Here is an 18,973-nt window from a genome sequence, read left to right on the forward strand (position 1 = left end):
GAATTCCTAAGCAGGAATAAATGTGATCAAACATCATTAATTTTTCCATCAAGATTAAATTTTCTAAGCCCAAACTTTGGTAGTGTTTCTTAGCACATGTAGCTACTTTATAGCAGTAATTCTCAGCAGAGAGCAGTAAATATGCCTTCTACAAAAAATAGATCGTAGTAAAGACCACTATTTGAGGAATTTCTGTTTTTCCAAGCAACCCCCAAATACTTATTTCTAAGGTCAGAAGAATGTATCTTTGACACTGTGGTACCTGGGCCTAGAATTTTAAATACATCAAAAGACAAACAGGAAAAAAGCAACTGTCCAACTACAGGTTTTCAAGGGAAAAAAAATATTCTTCAGGCAAGTCTGTGAGAAGGGTCTTACTGGCTGCTTCGTGGCTTTATCCTCAGCTCGTCGTCAAGGTGCACATGGACGACAACAGCACAAAGTCACTGATGGTGGATGAGCGGCAGTTGGCCCGAGATGTTCTGGACAACCTTTTTGAGAAAACTCACTGCGACTGCAATGTAGACTGGTGTCTCTATGAAATATACCCAGAACTACAAATTGGTAAGTCCCCTCTCCAGCAATGGGCTAGAGCTGAATTTTCCTTCAATTGTGTGAGTCAAGGAAAGAGATGAAAGCCTTCCTTTATGTTTAAGTTTAGTTCAGGTATCCATACGTTGTTTTTAGAGTTTTAAGGAGTGATGTTTTGGAGTATGCATTGTGGATTTCACAATTTCATTCAAACTGTTTAACCTGTCATTGATTGCCCACCTCACAGACAGAATGTTTCCACCACCTGGGACTATTTAAAGGAAAAAATGCTAATATGAAAATAGTACATTGCCAGGTACAATGGTGCACCTGTAGGCCCAGCTACTCAGGAGGCTGAGGCAGGAGGATTGCTTGAGCTCATGGGTTTGAGGCTGTGGTGCACAATGATCATGCCTGTGAATGACCACTGCACTTCAGCCTGGGCAACCTAGCAAGACCCCATCTCTGAAGAAAAAAAAAAAGAAAGAAAGGAAAAGATGTTAAAGCTGATCATTGTCACTGTATTATGGGTTCTTCCACCTTGTTTTTTACGGAGGACAAACTCAAGACCTGACACTAGAAGATAAACATAATGGGAATGTTATAGTATGGCGTCATGTGAGAATTAAGAATCTTAGAAACCTGATGAAAACTATGAAGCATTGTGTTTAACTCAACAATAGCTTGTTTCTCAGTTAGAACCCCTGATGTTTTGGGTCTGAAAGAATACCTTTTCTTATTTCATCAGAGAGGTTTTTTGAAGACCATGAAAATGTTGTTGAAGTCTTATCAGACTGGACAAGAGACACAGAAAATAAAGTACTATTTTTGGAAAAAGAGGAAAAGTATGCTGTATTTAAAAACCCCCAGGTAAGATGACCTGTATATTGTTAAACCATATAAAATATGGAGGATTTTTTTAATGTAACCTGTGTACAAATCACACCATTCATTATCTCACAAAATATCACAAGTATATTCTTTTCAAATAAAAGCAAACTCAACTCTTAGGCCATATATAAACTAACAGCCCTTTGAAGAGTTCAGAAAGAAAAGAATCCACTTTGTTTCTTTTCATTCACAATCCAACACATTTCTATTAATACCTGTTGTTGTGTAATCCTTCTCTTCTCTGTTTCTGTTTGGCTCCATCCAATATACCTTGATGTACTATTGGTTATCAATGCTTCCTTCCCGTTTGAAAGATGCTCTTTTCTTTGTTGTTTGTTTTTGGATGTTATTGATAATTATTATTGATCAAAACATAAAAATTATTGGGATTCCATCCTGCAAATAATCTATGCAAGTAAAAAGCATTGTTCTTCATTTTGAAAGTGATTCCTTTAAGTCATGTGTACAGGGGTCTTGCTGAGCTGTCAAGTAACTGTAATTGCATGAAGTTCATTACATTTTTTTTTTAGGAAAATCAAAGAATGTTAGAAATGTAAGAGAAGCTTTGTCCAACACCTACATGGATGGTGTTGGACATATTTGGGAGGTAGATTTTATGGAATATGGCGATCAGTTGGCTGCTAGGATAATAGAGAGACATAGAAGGAGACAAGGGTGACACCCTGGTTTCAGGCAGGGAAATGGGTAGATTCTGGTGGCATTCATGGGGGAGGAAGCACAAGAAGAGAAATAGGTTGGGAGAGGAACATGGTTTCCTTGGCCCTAAACATGCTGAGTTTCTCGCTCTCCTTCGAAAACAATCTCTTTTTACGCACTTCAGATTTAGCATGAAGTTTACACATTTCACTTAAGTATTTTCTATCAGATGGATGATATTTTATCCATAAATGTTAGATATGTGCCCCTAAATTTTCCCTTGAGTCACTTTCCTTTTCTTATGAGATAGTGGAAATCTTTCCATTGCTGAGGGATCCCCCATCCAACCTGTTCTCAGACCACAAGGCATTTACAAAAGGAGGAAGTGATTAACTGGATTTTTGTCTCCGTCCTCCTATTCCCCTGGAAACTTTCCTTGTGCTAAGGGACTTCCCTCTGTGATTGCAAAGTGAAAATTCTGGATATGAGGATACTGATAGGCACTGACACTTCAATTCTTAAGGTGTCAGACCTAGGAACTTATTTTCCTGGAAGTTTGTAACAAAGGCTACTTGCTATCAAATGCAGGGAGAATAAACTGATGATCCAGGGGAAGAGGGAAATTGCTAGAAACAATAATAAACTATTTCTGTTTACTTAATACCTGCTATACGCTAGGCTAGACACTGTGCATATATTATCTTTAATCTTTACAACTATGAGGATTAAGAAAGACATATTTTCAAAAACAATGGTGACCTAGCACCTCTTGTGTTATCTTGGACAGAACTGGAACCCATTCTACTAAGTGAAGTATCCCGAGAATGGAAAAATAAGCATCACGTGTCCTCACCATCAAATTGGTATTAACTGATTAACATTTAAGTGCACATATAGTAGTAACATTCATCAGGTGTCCGGCAGGTGGGAGGGGGAGGTGGAGATGGGTATATTCACACCTAATGGGTGCGGTGCACACCGTCTGGGGGATGGGCACGCTTGAAGCTCTGACTTGGGTGGGGCAAAGACAGTATACCTAACCTAAACATTTGTACCCCCATAATATGCGAAATTTTAAAAAAAGCAAAAAAAAAAAAAAACAACGATGTATTTTAATTCCTCCTTTACACATGAGAAAACAGAGATCAAAGATAGGCCTTTGTTTGATCTTATGACTGTCATTGAGGATGTTGATGAGCAGTTCTCACAGGTTAATTATTCTGTCCAGAGCTCTCCAGACTAAAGGAAACCCAGAATGACATTGGTAGACTTAGCAACTGTGGGAGTCTCAGACAAGATAAATTGAATACAGCTATTAGGACAATACCACAAATGGAATCAGTTGACTCAGAAGTTACCAAAGTGGCTCAATTTTGCACAGTGAGAAAAGACTGATCCCAGGAGGTGCAGATCAGAACAAGCACAAGCTTATTATTCTACTTTCTGCACAAAAGTGCATGCAAAGGCCTGGCCCAGCTCACCGTTCCTTGAGAACCATGTGCTATCTAACAATCACATTCTCTTGCATGGTAAATGACATCCTCTATGGCCCTAGGAAACAAGAATGCATATTCTCATAGATCTGCACAAGTATATCCATAGAGTGCTTGAAAGTTCAAATTCTGTAGTTCTCCTTGGAATCTGCATTCATGACTTAAAAGTCAGTGTTTTTGTTCTTGGCCTACCCCTGGCCCCTTTGATGTATAAAAGACGGTGCTGGGGGTTCAATGTGTCCCCCAAAAGTTCATGTGCTGGAAACTTAATTGCCAATACAACAGTATTAAGAAGTGGGGTCTTTGAGAGATGATTGGCATGAGCAGATTAATGCCCTTATCTCAGAATTGACTTAGTTAACTCCAGAGTAAATTAGTTCTCTTGGGATTGAGTCAGTTGTCCCAAGAGCAGCTTGTTATAAAAGCAAGCTCAGCTCACTCCTGCGGACTTTTTCACCCCTGCTCACTTGCACTTCCGCTCTTCTGCCATGTTATGACACAGTATGAAAGCCTTCACCAGAGGCTACCACCAGGCCCTGGGACTTCCCAGCCTCCAAAGCCATGAGCCAAATAAACTTATTTTGTTTAAAAATTACGTGTCTCAGGTATTCTCTTATAGCAACAGAAAACAGACAAAGACAGATGGATTAACATTTATATGCAGCTTGACTAAGAAAGAGCTTATGTGGCCCAGATTATCCTCAGTTCCTCTGGAAAATTACTAAACCGTATAAAACTACATAAAACTTCATACTTAAAATCTTGATACTGAAATCTTCAATACTTAACAGGAGTCTTTTAACAAATTACTTGTCTCTGGGGATAGGGCTGGGGAGAAGGCAATGGAATGAATGCAAAGGAAGGCTTTGAGCTCAATTATCAGTAACAAAAGTAAGTAAGAATTTGGAGACATTAGTGATGTGGTTATGCAGGCATAATTACAAGACATCCCCTTCCATTGAAGCCGGGAAAAGTGACTTTGCACACCTGAGTTTCAAATGTCACCCACTGTGTAACCTTTGTGTGCTCTTTGACAACACCTACATTCAGCTTCTCAGTAAGATGGTGGTGCTGTACTTCCCATCTCATGGGATCAAATCCAGCATGAAAACCGCTTGATATGTTGTGAAGTTATGTATAAAGGTAAAGTGGTTGGCTCTCAACTGATTTCAGCAGTCAGCTACAATAAAGTTATCTGTAATAAATTTATAAAGGGAAACAAGGTTCTGCAAATTTGTGGACCAAAAGATGCTTAATTAGGAAGGAATTCCAAAAGGATGATTCATCTGTACTTTGGAAGGTAATGACAGATCACCACATTTTAAAATGGGGAAAAAAAGCAGAGCAACTCCTAATGAATTCTCCCGTTGGTTGCTGTTATGCACCATTCCACTAAAGAACAACTTATCAGCTGTTTGGAACAGTCATTTCTTTAGCTTCACTCCAAAGAGGCAGGACCCGTGTGTCTAAATGCACAGACACTGTTAGCTCCATGCCATCAACTGTCACTGGGATCACTGGGTCATGAGAACAGACACTGCTCTAACTAGGATTTTTTTCAGAGTGATTATTGAAAGGATCCAGAGGCGTCTCATGGAGTGAAAGATGGGAGTACAGACAGGCCTCCCAGGGACTGGCCCTGAGGATGGAGCATCTTGGTCCGAGCCCTCCCCCAGGCCTCCATCTCTCTGTGTCACTCTCTGTCCTTGTACACAGGTGTGTCACTCCCCTCCCTCTCAGCAGACCCCCTTCCTCTGCTCCCTCATCTGTTCCCACACAGCCCGTATGGCCAACCTCAGGTGGCAGCTGCATCTACAAATGCATCTCACACTTTCGTGCTTGCGTGCCCCCTTGAAGACGTTTCAAAAACCACATGCCACCTCGTACATTTGTTTGTAGACATGTAAACTTTTTCATCACAAGTTTAAACAGATGCCAAGAATGCCATGTCTAACATATTTTAATTTTGACAGTTTAAAAAACTATCCCATGGAATCTAAATACAGTTCAATGGCAATTTGATTTCCACAAGCGTCCATTTAAGAAGTGCATGAATAAGCTTTTTTTAAAATAGTCTTCATGTTTTAGAGCAGATTCACAGTAAAATTGAAAAGCACAGAGAGTTTCCACATAGCCCTTGTCCCTGCAGGGGGGACATGCACAGCTTCCCCCATTATCAATGTCCCCCACCACAGTGGCATATTTGTCACAATCAGTGAACCTACATTGACACATCATTGTCACCCACAGCCTATAGTCGACATTAGGATGCACTCTTGGTCTTGTACAGGAAGATTTTTTAATGTTTGGGACATTTTATATTGTTCCTTTTTTCCCCTTGAACTATTCCCATTCCATTTTCTCTACAAATATTTATTCTGTCATAATATATTTATATGTTTGAAAATCTTTTATTGGTCTCTCTCACACTTCTCTTCCACAAATTATGTTCATAAATTGATAGGTAAGCTTTTCTTTTCTTTCATGATAAGGCACTTAAGTGTTGTTAAAAAAAAATCATAGTCATTTAAAACAACATAAAAACATTTTTAAAATAATAAATTTTGACATTAATTAAACTTAAAAAGTAAAAATGGGGGGGGACATCTCCTAATGTTATAAACAGATGGAGCCTTTTTCCCCCTTCTGGTTAATTCCAGGATCAAGGATGACTGTTCCATATCCATTGTGTTTGTGGCTTTCATTTGCATAGGTGTTAAGCACTTTTTACAGATGTAAGTATTGAGAAACCTTGTTCTCATAAATAAGCAGGTGGGCATAGAAGAATGCCACTCAGTTCTTTGAACTCCTTCCAAGGCACTAGTCAAAAGTCACAGGCGGATCCACGGTGATTCTTTCCATCAGCCGACAACACGCTTCCTTCCACCGTGTTGAAAACAAAGAATCAGAAGCCACTTGACTCCTAAGAGGATTTATTGGCTTGTCTTTTTTCTGGGCACCAGTGTTTCAAGCTTTCCCTTTGTTTAGGGCCTTTGAGCTTTACACGCTGGGCAGTAAGATTCTTCCTCTCTAAAGAATGAAAACGCGACTGTGACAGGGGCCGTCCATTCTCAGGCAGATCCACTGTAGAAAGGACACACGTGGAGGCTGAGGATGTGGCAGTTGATGCCAGGTGTCCTTGAAGAAGCTTCTGGCACTTACTGTGGGGGGTGGAGGGACACGGTATGAAGACCCCTGGCCTTGCACAGTGACTCAACGTGAGCTGCTCGGGCTTCCCAGAGTTAACTGTCTTTGCTGCACAGAACGGTTGCACCCATTGTGAAATAATAGTTTATGCTATTATTTATTGTCTTCGACAGTCGGAAGGCTCACTAAGGGCGGGTGCCATTGAACTTCCTGCCAACTGATATAGACACTTGGCAAGGAGTGGCCAGTGGAGTATATATGGTGACAAGGACTGAGCAGGGAGCTCCCTCAGTGTGGGGGTCAGGGACAGCCCCCCTGCGGAAGTGATGTTTCCCATGTTCACGAGGGGAATTGAGATGAAGGGGAGGGTGCAGGAGAGGGAAGATTTCAAGCCACAGTCCAGAATTACCAAGGCCCAGAGTCAAGATCCTCTGACAAGTTCAAGGAGCAGGAAAGGCCCAGGGAGGCTGGTGAGAACTGGGGACAGCGGTGCACAGGGCCCGATGTGGAGTTACAGCTTCACAGAAGGGTGAGTTTTCTGTTCAAATTTGCCTTTTTGACAGCTGCCTGTCTCTGGAGAGCAGCGTCGTGGAGTGGCTAAGAGTGTGGGCCCTGAAGTCAGGCTGGTGGGGTTTAAACCCGGCCCTGTTACTCACCAACTGGGAGCCTTTGAGCAAACTGTTTAACTCATTCTCTCTTTTCTTATCTGAAAAATGGGAACAATTGATTTGCAAAGTGTGTCATGGGAATTGAAGGCCATGATCCACTCCAAGGGGAGAGCACCGGACCGTTCCCGTCACAATGATCGCACTGGCTGCAGTGTGGGGAGCAGGCAGGAGAAGGGAGGGCCGGCAAGCAGGACCGGAGGCCGTGAGCAACTGTCCCAGAAGGCACCTACTGTGTTCTGCAGCAGCTGCTCCCAGTGGGGCTGCCCCAGACTCTAACCTGGGACGTGCTGCAGTATAATCTCTAAAGCTTTAGGCAGGGAGTCTAAAGAAGGATAAATAGGAGTCCAACCTCAGGCTGCCCGATCAGGACACATGGAGGTGGTTAAAGATTCCAATCCCTTAATCCCTGGGTGCCGCCATGATCCCCAGCATCGGCTCAAGAACCGTCACCAAACATCTCTTGGGTGTCTACGTTGCGCTGGGACGAAGCCAGCAAAGGAGACTGCAGGCAGAGGGAGCAGGCGCATCTAGGCGACAGTGTGAAGCCACAAGCAATGGCCAGTGGTCCACAGGAAGGAAGGTCGGAGCAGAGGACAGAGAGTGCAGGGACATGGGGGCTTTCTGCTCTGCTGGGGGTCTGGGGGCATGGGCCGCTGTGAGTGAAATGGGCTGAGGAGGGTGTTCAGTTCTGTGTCCTCAGCACCAGGAGGGAGCTGTCGGGGTGGGGCCTGGGGAAACAAGCTGTGGGCTGATGGGCAGGAAGCGCTGGGCAGAGGGAGGGGAGGAGGTGTATTCTGCTCATGAGCAACAGAGCTTTCGGGGCTTCCAATAGGAGTGAGGAAAAGGTACTACTTTTTCTCCCCTACAGGGGCCCTCTTGCCCAGGTCGTACAGTCTCTTTTGGGGAAAGTAGGTCGGTGCGGTAGAAGGTTGCTATCGTCATAAAGGCAGCTTTATTTAAAACGCCCACCATGCACAGATCAGTGTCCTTGCCCTTGTAGGGGAGAAAACATTTCCTTTCTCACCCATGGCTAGGTTCCTGGCTGAGGCTCCTATAACAAAAGACAGATTAACAAGAGAAAAAGCACACAAATGTATTTGCTATAAGTTTTATGTAATGCTGGAGCCTTCAGAAATGAAGACCTAAAGAAACAGGGAAAAGTGCATGTATTTATGGAGAGTCATGCAGAAATATGATTGGAGGGACAGAAGGGTGTGATCTAATGGTAATAAACTTGGGGGGGACTTAGCAAGGCCTGTTTGTTCACATTCTTCCCTGAGTCCCTGTGTCTTCAGAGACAGTGACATTCCTGTCCTCTGGGTCGAGGTCAGACACCTCTCTGATGAGGGTCTTGTGAGCTACTTTAGAGGAAGGTTAGAGGATTCTTTTCTGACCTGCTCCAGGGGAGAAGGACAGGAGAAAGTCAGAGAGACCTTCCTGCTTCTGCTGTTTTCTCAAATGCCAACGTACCATATTTTGGAGGGGTATGTCCTGAACCCCATCACCTGAAACTAAAAGAGAGGTTGGGGGACCTTGGACTGAAAAATCATTCCAGTACTAACACCAGCCGGTCCTGCTGCTAGGAGCCGTAAGAATCCGTTTTCAGAGAAGGTACTGGTGAAGTCAGTTGATGTAAGATTGTTTCCTTACTGTGCTGCTTTTTATTTCTTTTAATAAATTTCTTTTGCTAATTTCAAAAATAATATCAATTTGTTGTAAAAGGCAAGGTTGGAAAATTCAGAAAAACATAAGGAAGGGAATTTAAGTCACCCATAATCTCACTCTCTAGCAATAATCACTACTGATATTTAGGCAATGTTCATTCTATAGGTGGTTCTGTTTCTGAACTGAAGTTTGGTGGCGGCTGCGGGTGACTGTCGGCTGCAAGGGTGACAGGGAGACAGAGAAACACAACTTCTTCTTCCCCATGGCCTGGCAGCCACTGGGAGAAAATGACCTCGTGGCATCTCTCCTCCATTCCAACCTCCCCCTTCCTGCCGGGGCAATCTTTGACCAGCCAGGACCAGGCTGGAAGGGAAGCCGGAGTCATCACCTTTAAGGTCCTCAGTGTGGGCCGCTGTGTTGAAGGAAGGTCCACCCGTGGCGTCCGTGCCCGGCATCCTCTTGCCACCCAGTGTGGGCATGTGTCGTAGTCAGTGTCTGATGCATAAAAAAACAGCCCCAGAGTCCCAGCGGCTGACAGCAACAGACATGTCCTCTCTGCCGGGTCTGCAGCTCATCTGTCCTGGGCTCAGAATGCGAGTCAGGTTCAGGCAGTTCCACGTGTCTTTCAGTGTCCCCAGACATCAGACTCTGTGATGTATCCTTCCCACGATGAATGGCAAGAGTGCAGGCAAGTGAGGGGACTCACACTACGTCCCTCAAGTCCTCTGGTCAGAATCGATGCCTTGTCCCTTCCACACCCAGCAAGTCCCGTGGCCGGACTCAGCGTCGGTGAGACAAGGAAAAAAGCTCCCTCCCTTCCAGAGAAAGTGAATACCCGGGCACCTGGCGCCAGGCAGAGCACGAGGAGCCATGGTCTGATCTCCATTCAGTGGACTGCGCTGATCCCACGGCCCTGGCCAGACTGGCTGCTCCCTGGCACTGCAGAGACACCCCCTACTTAGCGACCTCTGTGCCTTTGTATGTGCTGCTTCTCCTGCCCGGAATGCTGCCCTTACTCTTTCTGCCCTAGCTGAGTATTGAACATCTTGCAAGGCCTGAGTCAAACTTTGATCTGCTCTGCAAAGTTTTCCAAGCCCATAGCAGTTTCTTCCTCTCTGATAATCTATAGAACGTGGCTCGTTCTGAATGTATGTAGTGTCATGTATCTGCCACATCTGTAGGTGCGTAGGCATCTGTCCATCTGTCTCTCAATGCGATAGCAAGCTTCTGAGGAACAGGGATGTTTTGCACGTGTCAGGGTACTCACAGATATTTACTTGTGGACTGATCACTGCTTGCTTGATTTGCTCTTTATTCCAAGAAGATGATATTTTAAAAGTAACATATTTGCTGTTTCTTTCTATACAGCTGTCCCCAAATCTTGCACTCTGTGGGAAGCTGTGGGAAAAGACAGAAAACTGAGACCAAAAGTCTCATTTCCTGTTTTATAGTTGCCTTATTATTCAACTCAGATGTGTCCAGTTTCCATTTACAACCGATAGTGATTAAATTTTGAGTTCCGCTGCCCGTGAGAGGGCACCACAGGTGAAAGTTGTGACCTGAGGGCCATCTGTCTGATTGCAAGGACCGCCCTCCTGCAGCACAGATTTACTTTGTGCTTTTGCTTTTTCATGAAAACAGAAACAAAAACACAGCATAGCACAGTCACTTAGAAGGTAAAACAGTATTCAGAAGCTGAAAAAGTAGGAGGTGTGTCCGGGAAGGTCACGGCTACAGATCCCGACTCTTCAGGGCACTGTTGTGAAATGTGGCTCTCTGCAGTTTAGACGGGCCCTTCCCTTAACTGTCCCCTCAGAGGGTGACACGTGCTCTCCCTTTCTCAGATGATGATGAGAAACATGCTATGCAGCCTTCGTCGTGCTCTCTGTTTGTCCTTTCATCATAGGTGATTCAAATATCTAGCCCTCTAAATCAAGGTTTGCACATGACATAGAGTTCTACCCATTTTTAAGTGTACCCTTCAGTGGTATTATGTACATTCACATTGTTGTCTAGGTTCTCTCGTACGGTGCTTAAAGCATTATTTTTGAGATAGGGTCTCGCTATGTTGTCCAAGTTGAACTCCAACTCCGGGGCTCAAGCGATCCTCCCACCTTGGCCTCCCGAATAACTGGGACTACAGGCGCACACTGCCACACCTGGCTCTGGACTTAGAGCATTTTAATGCTGAGAAAAAAATTTTTTTAAACTCAAAGCTTTGCCACTGATCAGCCTTGGGCAAATCACTGCATCTTCTGTTTCCTGGTCTGTAAAATAACAATAGCAATAGTGCCTATGTCGAGGGGTTCTCGTAAGGATGAATGAAAAGCACACCTGTAAAGCCCTAGCACAGAGTTCTGGCAGGTAGAATGTGTTATCCATAATGGTTAGTCGCAGTCTTCAAGCCAAACAGGTAAAATTAAATATAGGATGTGGTTTTCTGCATCCTATATTATAATCACACCCCAGTATGCTGTCCTTTCAAAGAACAAGTAAAAAGGTCTTGAAAAAGCATATTAAAAGAAAACTTTTTTTTTTTTTGAGACAGAGTCTCACTCTGTCACCCTGGCTAGAGTGCAGTGGCGTCAGCCTAGCTCACAGCAACCTCAAACTCCTGGGCTCAAGCAATCCTTCTGCCTCAGCCTCCTGAGTAGCTGGGACTACAGGCATGCGCCACCATACCCGGCTAATTTTTTTTCTATATATATTTTTAGTTGTCCAGATAATGTCTTTCTATTTTTTAGTAGAGACGGGGTCTCACTCTTGCTCAGGCTGGTCTCGAACTCCTGACCTCGAGCAATCTTCCCGCCTCGGCCTCCCAGAGTGCTAGGATTATAGGCGTGAGCCACCTCGCCTGGCCAAAGAAAACTTTTTAATAAGAATTATCAAAGACATTGTACTTGTTTCCCCTATTTAACAAATCACCATTTTTGTGCATTCTATTTCTAGTAGATACCATAAATCTGTACATTTTATTTGCCTATAGTTTGCCTATAGTCTGCTTCCTTTCTATCCAGTATACTGGGTTCTCAAACTTCAGGGTGCATAAGAATCATCCAGGAAGCATATTGGAATGCAGATTTCCAGGTCTCACCCCAGAGATTCCAGTTCAGTAGGTTGGGAGCCCAGGAACATGAATTTTTCTGAGCACCAAGGATCATACTTGGAGAAATACTCCTATGGTATAAACAAACATTTGTATCTAGGTTCAGGAGGGTCCTTAATTTACTCACTGTGTTCCTAAGGTATTATTTTCTACTTTTAATATGTTTTTCATGCATTATTTTATAAAACCCTATGTTATATAAAAATCCTGAACACTAACTATGACAGTGGTAACTCATAACATTGACTTTGCATATGGATACCTCAGCTGTACTGATTATGTAAAAATTAGTCCTGAGTGCTAATGATTTTTTGGAAACTCACACCCTGTTTATTTTTAGCCATCTCATTGATATTCAGTATTAACAAGGCATGATATTAATGCCAGGTCACATGATATTCGTTAATACAAACCACGCTTAGAGACCATGTGTCCATTTTTGAGTGCTTTTAAACCACGGTCTTCCCTGCCTTTGTTTGGGCATTTCTCTCTCTAGAAATGCCCTTTCTACTTCTGTAGGGCCCAGAAGTTGCCAAGTAGCAAACTTTGTGTTGTGATTGACCCACGCAGTTTTTAAAAAATAGAAGAAATAGCCAACATTTATAAAAATCCAGATTTCAGGCTTTGCTTTGGAAGCCAGAATCTCTAGTCCACAAGGCCTTGGGGCCCTCCAGCCTATCCCATGGCATCCACCAGCAGGAGCAGTTCCCCTGGGACACGGGACATGGGTTCCACCTTCATTCCAGCCCCAGGCTCTTCCCAGCACATGAGGGGCTCTGAGCCTCCAGGATTCGACACATATGTTCTAGAACTCGGAATTTAACAGTTAAATGACATCATATTTTTTTTATTTTAGCATATTATGAGGGTACAAAAGTTTAGGTTACGTATATTGCCCATGCCCCCACCCCGGAGTCAGAGCTTCAAGAGTGTCCATCCCCTAGGCAGTGTGCATCACACTCATTATGTATGTATACACCCATCCCCTCCCCCCCCACATTTGCCAGACACCCAATTACTTTTATTCCCAAATGTGCTCTTAGGTGATGATCAGTGAAACCAATTTGATGTTGAGTACATGTGGTCCTTATTTTTCCATTCTTGGGATACTTCACTTAGTAGAATAGGTTCCAACTCTCTCCAGGAGAACATAAGAGATTCTATATCACCATTATTTCTTATAGCTGTGTAATACTCCATGTATACATATACCACATTTTATTAATCCACTCATGTATTGATGGGCACTTGGGTTGTTTCCACATCTTTGCGATTGTGAATTGTGCTGCTATAAACATTCGAGTGCAGATGTCTTTTTTATAGAATGACTTTTGTTCTTCTGGGTATATGCCCAATAATGGGATTGCTGGATCGAATGGTAGGTCTACTTGAATCTGTTTAAGGTATCTCCATATTGCTTTCCACATTGCATTTTTTGCTAGTGTTTTCTATCTTACATCTCCTCATTGATTGGGCACTATGGGAGGGAGGGGGGATTTTACTCCGTCCTCAGTGATGCCGTAATCTGCACTGGAGAAGGCCCTGATGGTGTGGTTTCATGTTCATGTCACACCTGGCCATCTTCTCTCTCCAGCACGACCATGCGTTCCTTGCAGTGTCTAGCGTGGTAATCAACGCTTACTGATCTGATCTTCTAACATTTTATTTAGAATTTCTACTTGAATAACAAAGGGAAAAAAGAAGGCAAGGAAGCCAATGAGAAAATGAATGCTAAGAACAAGGAATCTTTACTTGAGGTAAGCTTAATTTTGCATCGTGGAAGAAAAGAGAAGAATTTTTTTTTTTGCTGTATCTATTTTTAAGTTACTTGCTTCCCAGAACAATGGGAAAGTCTGAGACATGCCCTGAAATGTTAAGTTGGGGTTTTAAAATCAAATTATTACTAAATTATAGCTATTTAGATGATTCAGCTTGCTGTGATTTACTGTACAGATGTCTGTGATGATCACTACTGGGGCGTGTTCGAGAAGTTTATTTGCGATTGATTTTTTTTGAAAACTCCTAATGAGTTTTCACGTAATGACTATGCTAAAAATCGAAGCTCTGTTCCCAGCACAGAAGGCGAGTGAAATGAGTGCGGATCACAGGTCACACACGGGCATGCTAGAGCCATACCCAGAGCTTACTTGCCCGAGACAGTGTGTGGACCTTCTCGTGAGTTAGTAGATTTTGGACTTTGCTTGCAAACCAGAAGACCTGCTGATGCCCAAGCCGGTGTTCCCACCTGGAGCCAATTGGCAGACGCTGAAGGGCGCCCTTCGCGTTCACTAAGGTCCTGCCCGACGCTGTCGGTCTCTGTTCCCTGCCGGGATCTCAGCCCTGCACCAGATGAAGCAGGTGTCAGGACCTGCAGCTAGTCCCAAGACCCTGAGCTCAGGTCACAGCTTCTGCTTCCTGGGACCATGAGCACAGTGGGCATTTCTGGGAGGCCCAACAGTGCAGTCCTTGTTACAGAACTTCAGCAGTGCTTTGAGGTTGGATGCGAAAGAAAATGCAAAGCATGTTATGCTTTAAAAAATCAGCATTACCCTTCTGTCTAATTTGGGCCAAGAATCTGCTTGAATTTAAGAGATTATTGCTAGGACAACCAATACTGGCTAATTTGGGGGAGAAATTTGAACAAAAATGTTTTCCAGTTCTGCATATAAATTTACTTGGAAGATGCAAAATTCAGTTGTTTTGCATTTATGAGACTAAATGGGAGAATGTTGAGAGTTATGAAAAGAAAGCAAAAAATAAGTTTGAACATTTGAACTGTCATATAAAATAACATGTAATTTAGTCGATTGTTTTTTAAAAGGAATTTATTAAGAAATACAATTCCATGCAAGTTTTGAGATTTGAAAATCTATATCTAGAAGATGTGCTTAGTCATTCTTTTCTGATACCGTAGTATTAATAATTGCCTCTGTCATTCTTTGAAAAGAAGACTATGCCAATTAGATATTAACTTATTTTATATATTATTATATATTATAATTTTTCTATAATACCAGCAATGAAATAGCAATTATTTTTTACTTATCAGAAAAGGCTACTGTGCAGGTTTGTTTAAATGTGAACAAGAATGTGTGCTTTATCTCGTGTGGTTTATGTCATCGGAATCTCAATTTCAGGAAAGTTTCTGTGGAACGTCTATCATTGTACCAGAACTCGAAGGAGCTCTTTATTTGAAAGAAGATGGAAAGAAATCCTGGAAAAGGCGCTATTTCCTTTTACGGGCTTCTGGAATTTATTATGTACCCAAAGGAAAGACTAAGGTCAGAGAGAAAAAGCAAAAACAAAAATAAAAAAGCACTTTAGCAATAAAGCATTTCACGAAAGTGAAACTAAGAAAATACTGAGGGGGCAATTTCAATACACGCTGTTGCTCTAGGATCTGTGGTACTGGAATGTTTAGAGAAATACATACCCGAATTACTGAAATACTGAATTACTGAAACCCTTTTCCATTTATTCCATAGCTCTCTCTTAAAAATAAAAAGATTTTGGCCAGGCGCGGTGGCTCACGCCTGTAATCCTAACACTCTGGGAGGCCAAGGCGGGAGGATCGCTCGAGGTCAGGAGTTCGAGACCAGCCTGAGCAAGAGCGAGACCCTGTCTCTACTAAAAATAGAAACAAATTATCTGGCCAACTAAAAATATATATCAAAAAATTAGCCAGGCATGGTGGCGCATGCCTGTAGTCCCAGCTCCTCGGGAGGCTGAGGCAGGAGGATCGCTTGAGCCCAGGAGTTTGAGGTTGCTGTGAGCTAGGCTGATGCCACGGCACTCTAGCCCGGACAACAGAGCGAGACTCTGTCTCAAAAAAAAAAAAAGAAAAGAAAAGAAAAATAAAAAATAAAAGGATTTTATCTATTTTAAAATGAGATTTCAAAAATTATGCCAAAAGCACTTTTCTAGAGATTTTTTTGTTACTTTACATATCCATTTCTGAGGATGTTTTTTTCCCCCTGTATTTACACTCTTCCATAATCATTGGAGTAAAAATTCTTCTACCTGGAATCATAGAGTCATTAGAGGTCTTGATAACATCTTCATTGAGATTTTAGCCCTTATCCTCTGAACATGTGAATCGTTCTCCGAGGTGTACTATATGCATTTCCTGCCTAGTTTAACAGAATATTTTAGACATCAGTTAACTTAGTGATTTGGGATTATTGCCTCAAATCTCCAAGCATATCTTAAGTTCTTCTTTGAAATGTAATTTTAACTGTCATTCCAACCATTAGCTTTTTCTAAGACCTTTCTCAAACTCCTGACCTCAAGCGATCCTCCCACCTTGGCCTCCCAAGAGTGCTAGTATTACAGGCCTGAGCCACCGTGCTGGGCTCTAAGACTTTTCTTAGAGGGTTGTGATGTTTCCACCTTTTGTTTGCCTTTAAAGAGCTTTAGGATGTATCTTTTATCCGTGTCTGGGATGAGCCAAAGCGTTTTTGCCTTTCCTTCAGAATGCAGGGCGCCACCAAACGGCGTATTTATGGATTGCACGCTTCCTCTGATAAGCGTAACCCACGTTTCCAAGCAGGTGAAGTCGTGGTGGGCATCCAGGTCGCCCCCTCTAGAAAGAAGACTGTATCATCCTTGTGGGAAGGCAGGAGGGGCGCTGTGGGTAGCTCTGGCCCAGGGCAGCAGCTGTTCTCCTCCTCTTTGACTCTGGTCTCAGTCTTAGATCTGATGCTTTTCCTCCTGTCACATTGGGGACCTAACAACTGACCTACAAATCATTTGTTTTATTTTAGAATTTTACGTCTTGGGCATTTAAATACAAGTGAGACATATAAATAAACCGGTAACAAACAATCCACTGAATGATAAAAATTAAAAGTGTTCTCATTAGGGTTGGCAAGGAAACCTCTCACTGCTGCCACTAACATTGGGATGGAGGCACTAGACAGTAAGTGAAGGAAAAGAATAAGTATAGTCACTGGAAAAGAAAAGGTAAAAACTCTCATTTTTCACAGGTGGCATGATTATCTACCCAATACTCAACTGAAAACCTATTAGGACCAAGTAAATTATTTTCATTTATACAAATAACATGCAAATTAAAATATAATGCAAAAGATTTCATACATAGTAAAAACAAAAAAAAATGCAAAACACCTAACAATGAACTCAAGAAATGTTCAAGACCAATACGGCATAAAATGCAAAGTTTAAGAAAAGAAGTAAGTAGAACTGAATAAATGGAAATGTACCATGTTGCTAGTTGAAAGATATTGACTCTCCCATTTTTCTATAATATAAAGTCCAAATAAATTGGTAGGATTCTTTTTCCTGGAGATTCACAAACTGATTACAAAATTCATCAGAAAAAGACACTTCCAGGCTGGGCACAGGGGTTCATGCCTGGAATCCCAGCACTTTGGGAGGCCAAGGAGGGAGAATCACTGGAGGCCAGGAGTTCGAGACCAGCCTGGACAACACAGCAAGACCCTGTTTCTATAAAAGAAAAAAAAGAAAAGAAAAAGATGCTTCCAAAATACCAAAATAGATCCCCCGAAAATTGTGAAGAACCTTGAGGTAGATGTCAAAACATTAGATAAAAACAGTACAGCTAGAGGCAAACAGGTCAACAGAGAGCCACCTAATATAAGGGAAATTAAAGTCCGTATTTGACAGCAGTGGGGAAGGAATGTGCTGTTCAATGACTAGCACTGAAATAATTGTATAGCCATTTGGAAAAAAATAGTTTCCTACCTCACTTTATGTACCAAATTAAATTCTACATTGATTAAAATATCTTTAGGGAAAAAAAGAGTATAAAATCCTAGAAGAAAATATAGGTTAATAATGTCATAATTTGGGGGTGGGAAAAGCCTTCCTAAGCAAAAATAAAAACTCAAAATTATACAGGAGAAAACTGATAGATTTAACTACATAAAGCTATTTTTAATTCCTTATGGCCAAAGCTACCAGACAAGAAGACTAACTAGAGAGTCAGGGCATACATTTGGAACATGTATACCAAGTATATCCATAAAATATAAAGACTTCAGGGCCGGGCACGGTGGCTCACGCCTGTAATCCTAGCACTCTGGGAAGCCGAGGCGGGTGGATCGTGTGAGCTCAGGAGTTCGAGACCAGCCTGAGCAAGAGCGAGACCCTGTCTCTACTAAAAATAGAAAGAAATTATATGGACAACTAAAAATATGTATGGAAAAAATTAGCCGGGCATGGTGGCACATGCCTGTAGTCCCAGCTACTCAGGAGGCTGAGGCAGAAGGATTGCTTTAGCCCAGGAGTTTGAGGTTGCTGTGAGCTAGGCTGACGCCACGGCACTCTAGCCTGGGCACCAGAGTGAGACTCTGTCTCAAAAAAAAAAAAAAAAATATATAAAGACTTCAAATCAATGGGAAAAAGATAAATATACTTGTAGAAAACTGGCAAAGCTTTTAAAATGAGAATTCACAGAAAAGGAAATACTAGTAGCTACTGAATAACTAAATGTTGCCCTATTTTACTAGAATCAGAGAAATGTAAATTAAACAGTGAGGTATTTCCTCCATGAGATTGATAAAATAAACAATATTGATAATCACATTTTGTTAGGAATAGATAAAAAAAGGAGGGGGCACTGTCATGCATAGGAGGTCGAAATGTAAACTGGCACTGCCAATTGGGGGACAATTTAGCAAGACCTGTGCATATGTAAAAAGGGAATAAATACGCTTTCAAATGGCAACTGCACACTTGGCAAATCTGTCCCACTGAAATATTTGCTCACGTGCACAGTATTTTTTGTAATAGCAAAATACCGAAATAACCTTTAATCATCTATAGAAGAATGG

General features: G+C 42.2%; 1 protein-coding gene across 3 annotated transcripts in view; it reads left to right on the forward strand.

Moving 5' to 3' along the window:
• LOC123626234 (amyloid beta precursor protein binding family B member 1 interacting protein) overlaps window positions 1-18,973 on the forward strand; it is a 154,788-nt gene that overhangs the window by 53,694 nt on the left and 82,121 nt on the right. For 2 of the 3 annotated variants that reach the window (XM_045535135.1, XM_045535150.1), the window contains 4 exons: window positions 405-564; window positions 1,280-1,401; window positions 13,829-13,915; window positions 15,296-15,439. In XM_045535135.1, coding sequence (XP_045391091.1) covers window positions 405-564; window positions 1,280-1,401; window positions 13,829-13,915; window positions 15,296-15,439 — 513 coding nt within the window. The remainder of the gene's footprint in view (window positions 1-404; window positions 565-1,279; window positions 1,402-13,828; window positions 13,916-15,295; window positions 15,440-18,973) is intronic. The other variant, XM_045535143.1, reaches the window with a different exon arrangement.

The sequence above is a fragment of the Lemur catta genome, chromosome 1, assembly GCF_020740605.2.
Source record: "Lemur catta isolate mLemCat1 chromosome 1, mLemCat1.pri, whole genome shotgun sequence".
Lineage (NCBI taxonomy): Eukaryota > Metazoa > Chordata > Mammalia > Primates > Lemuridae > Lemur > Lemur catta.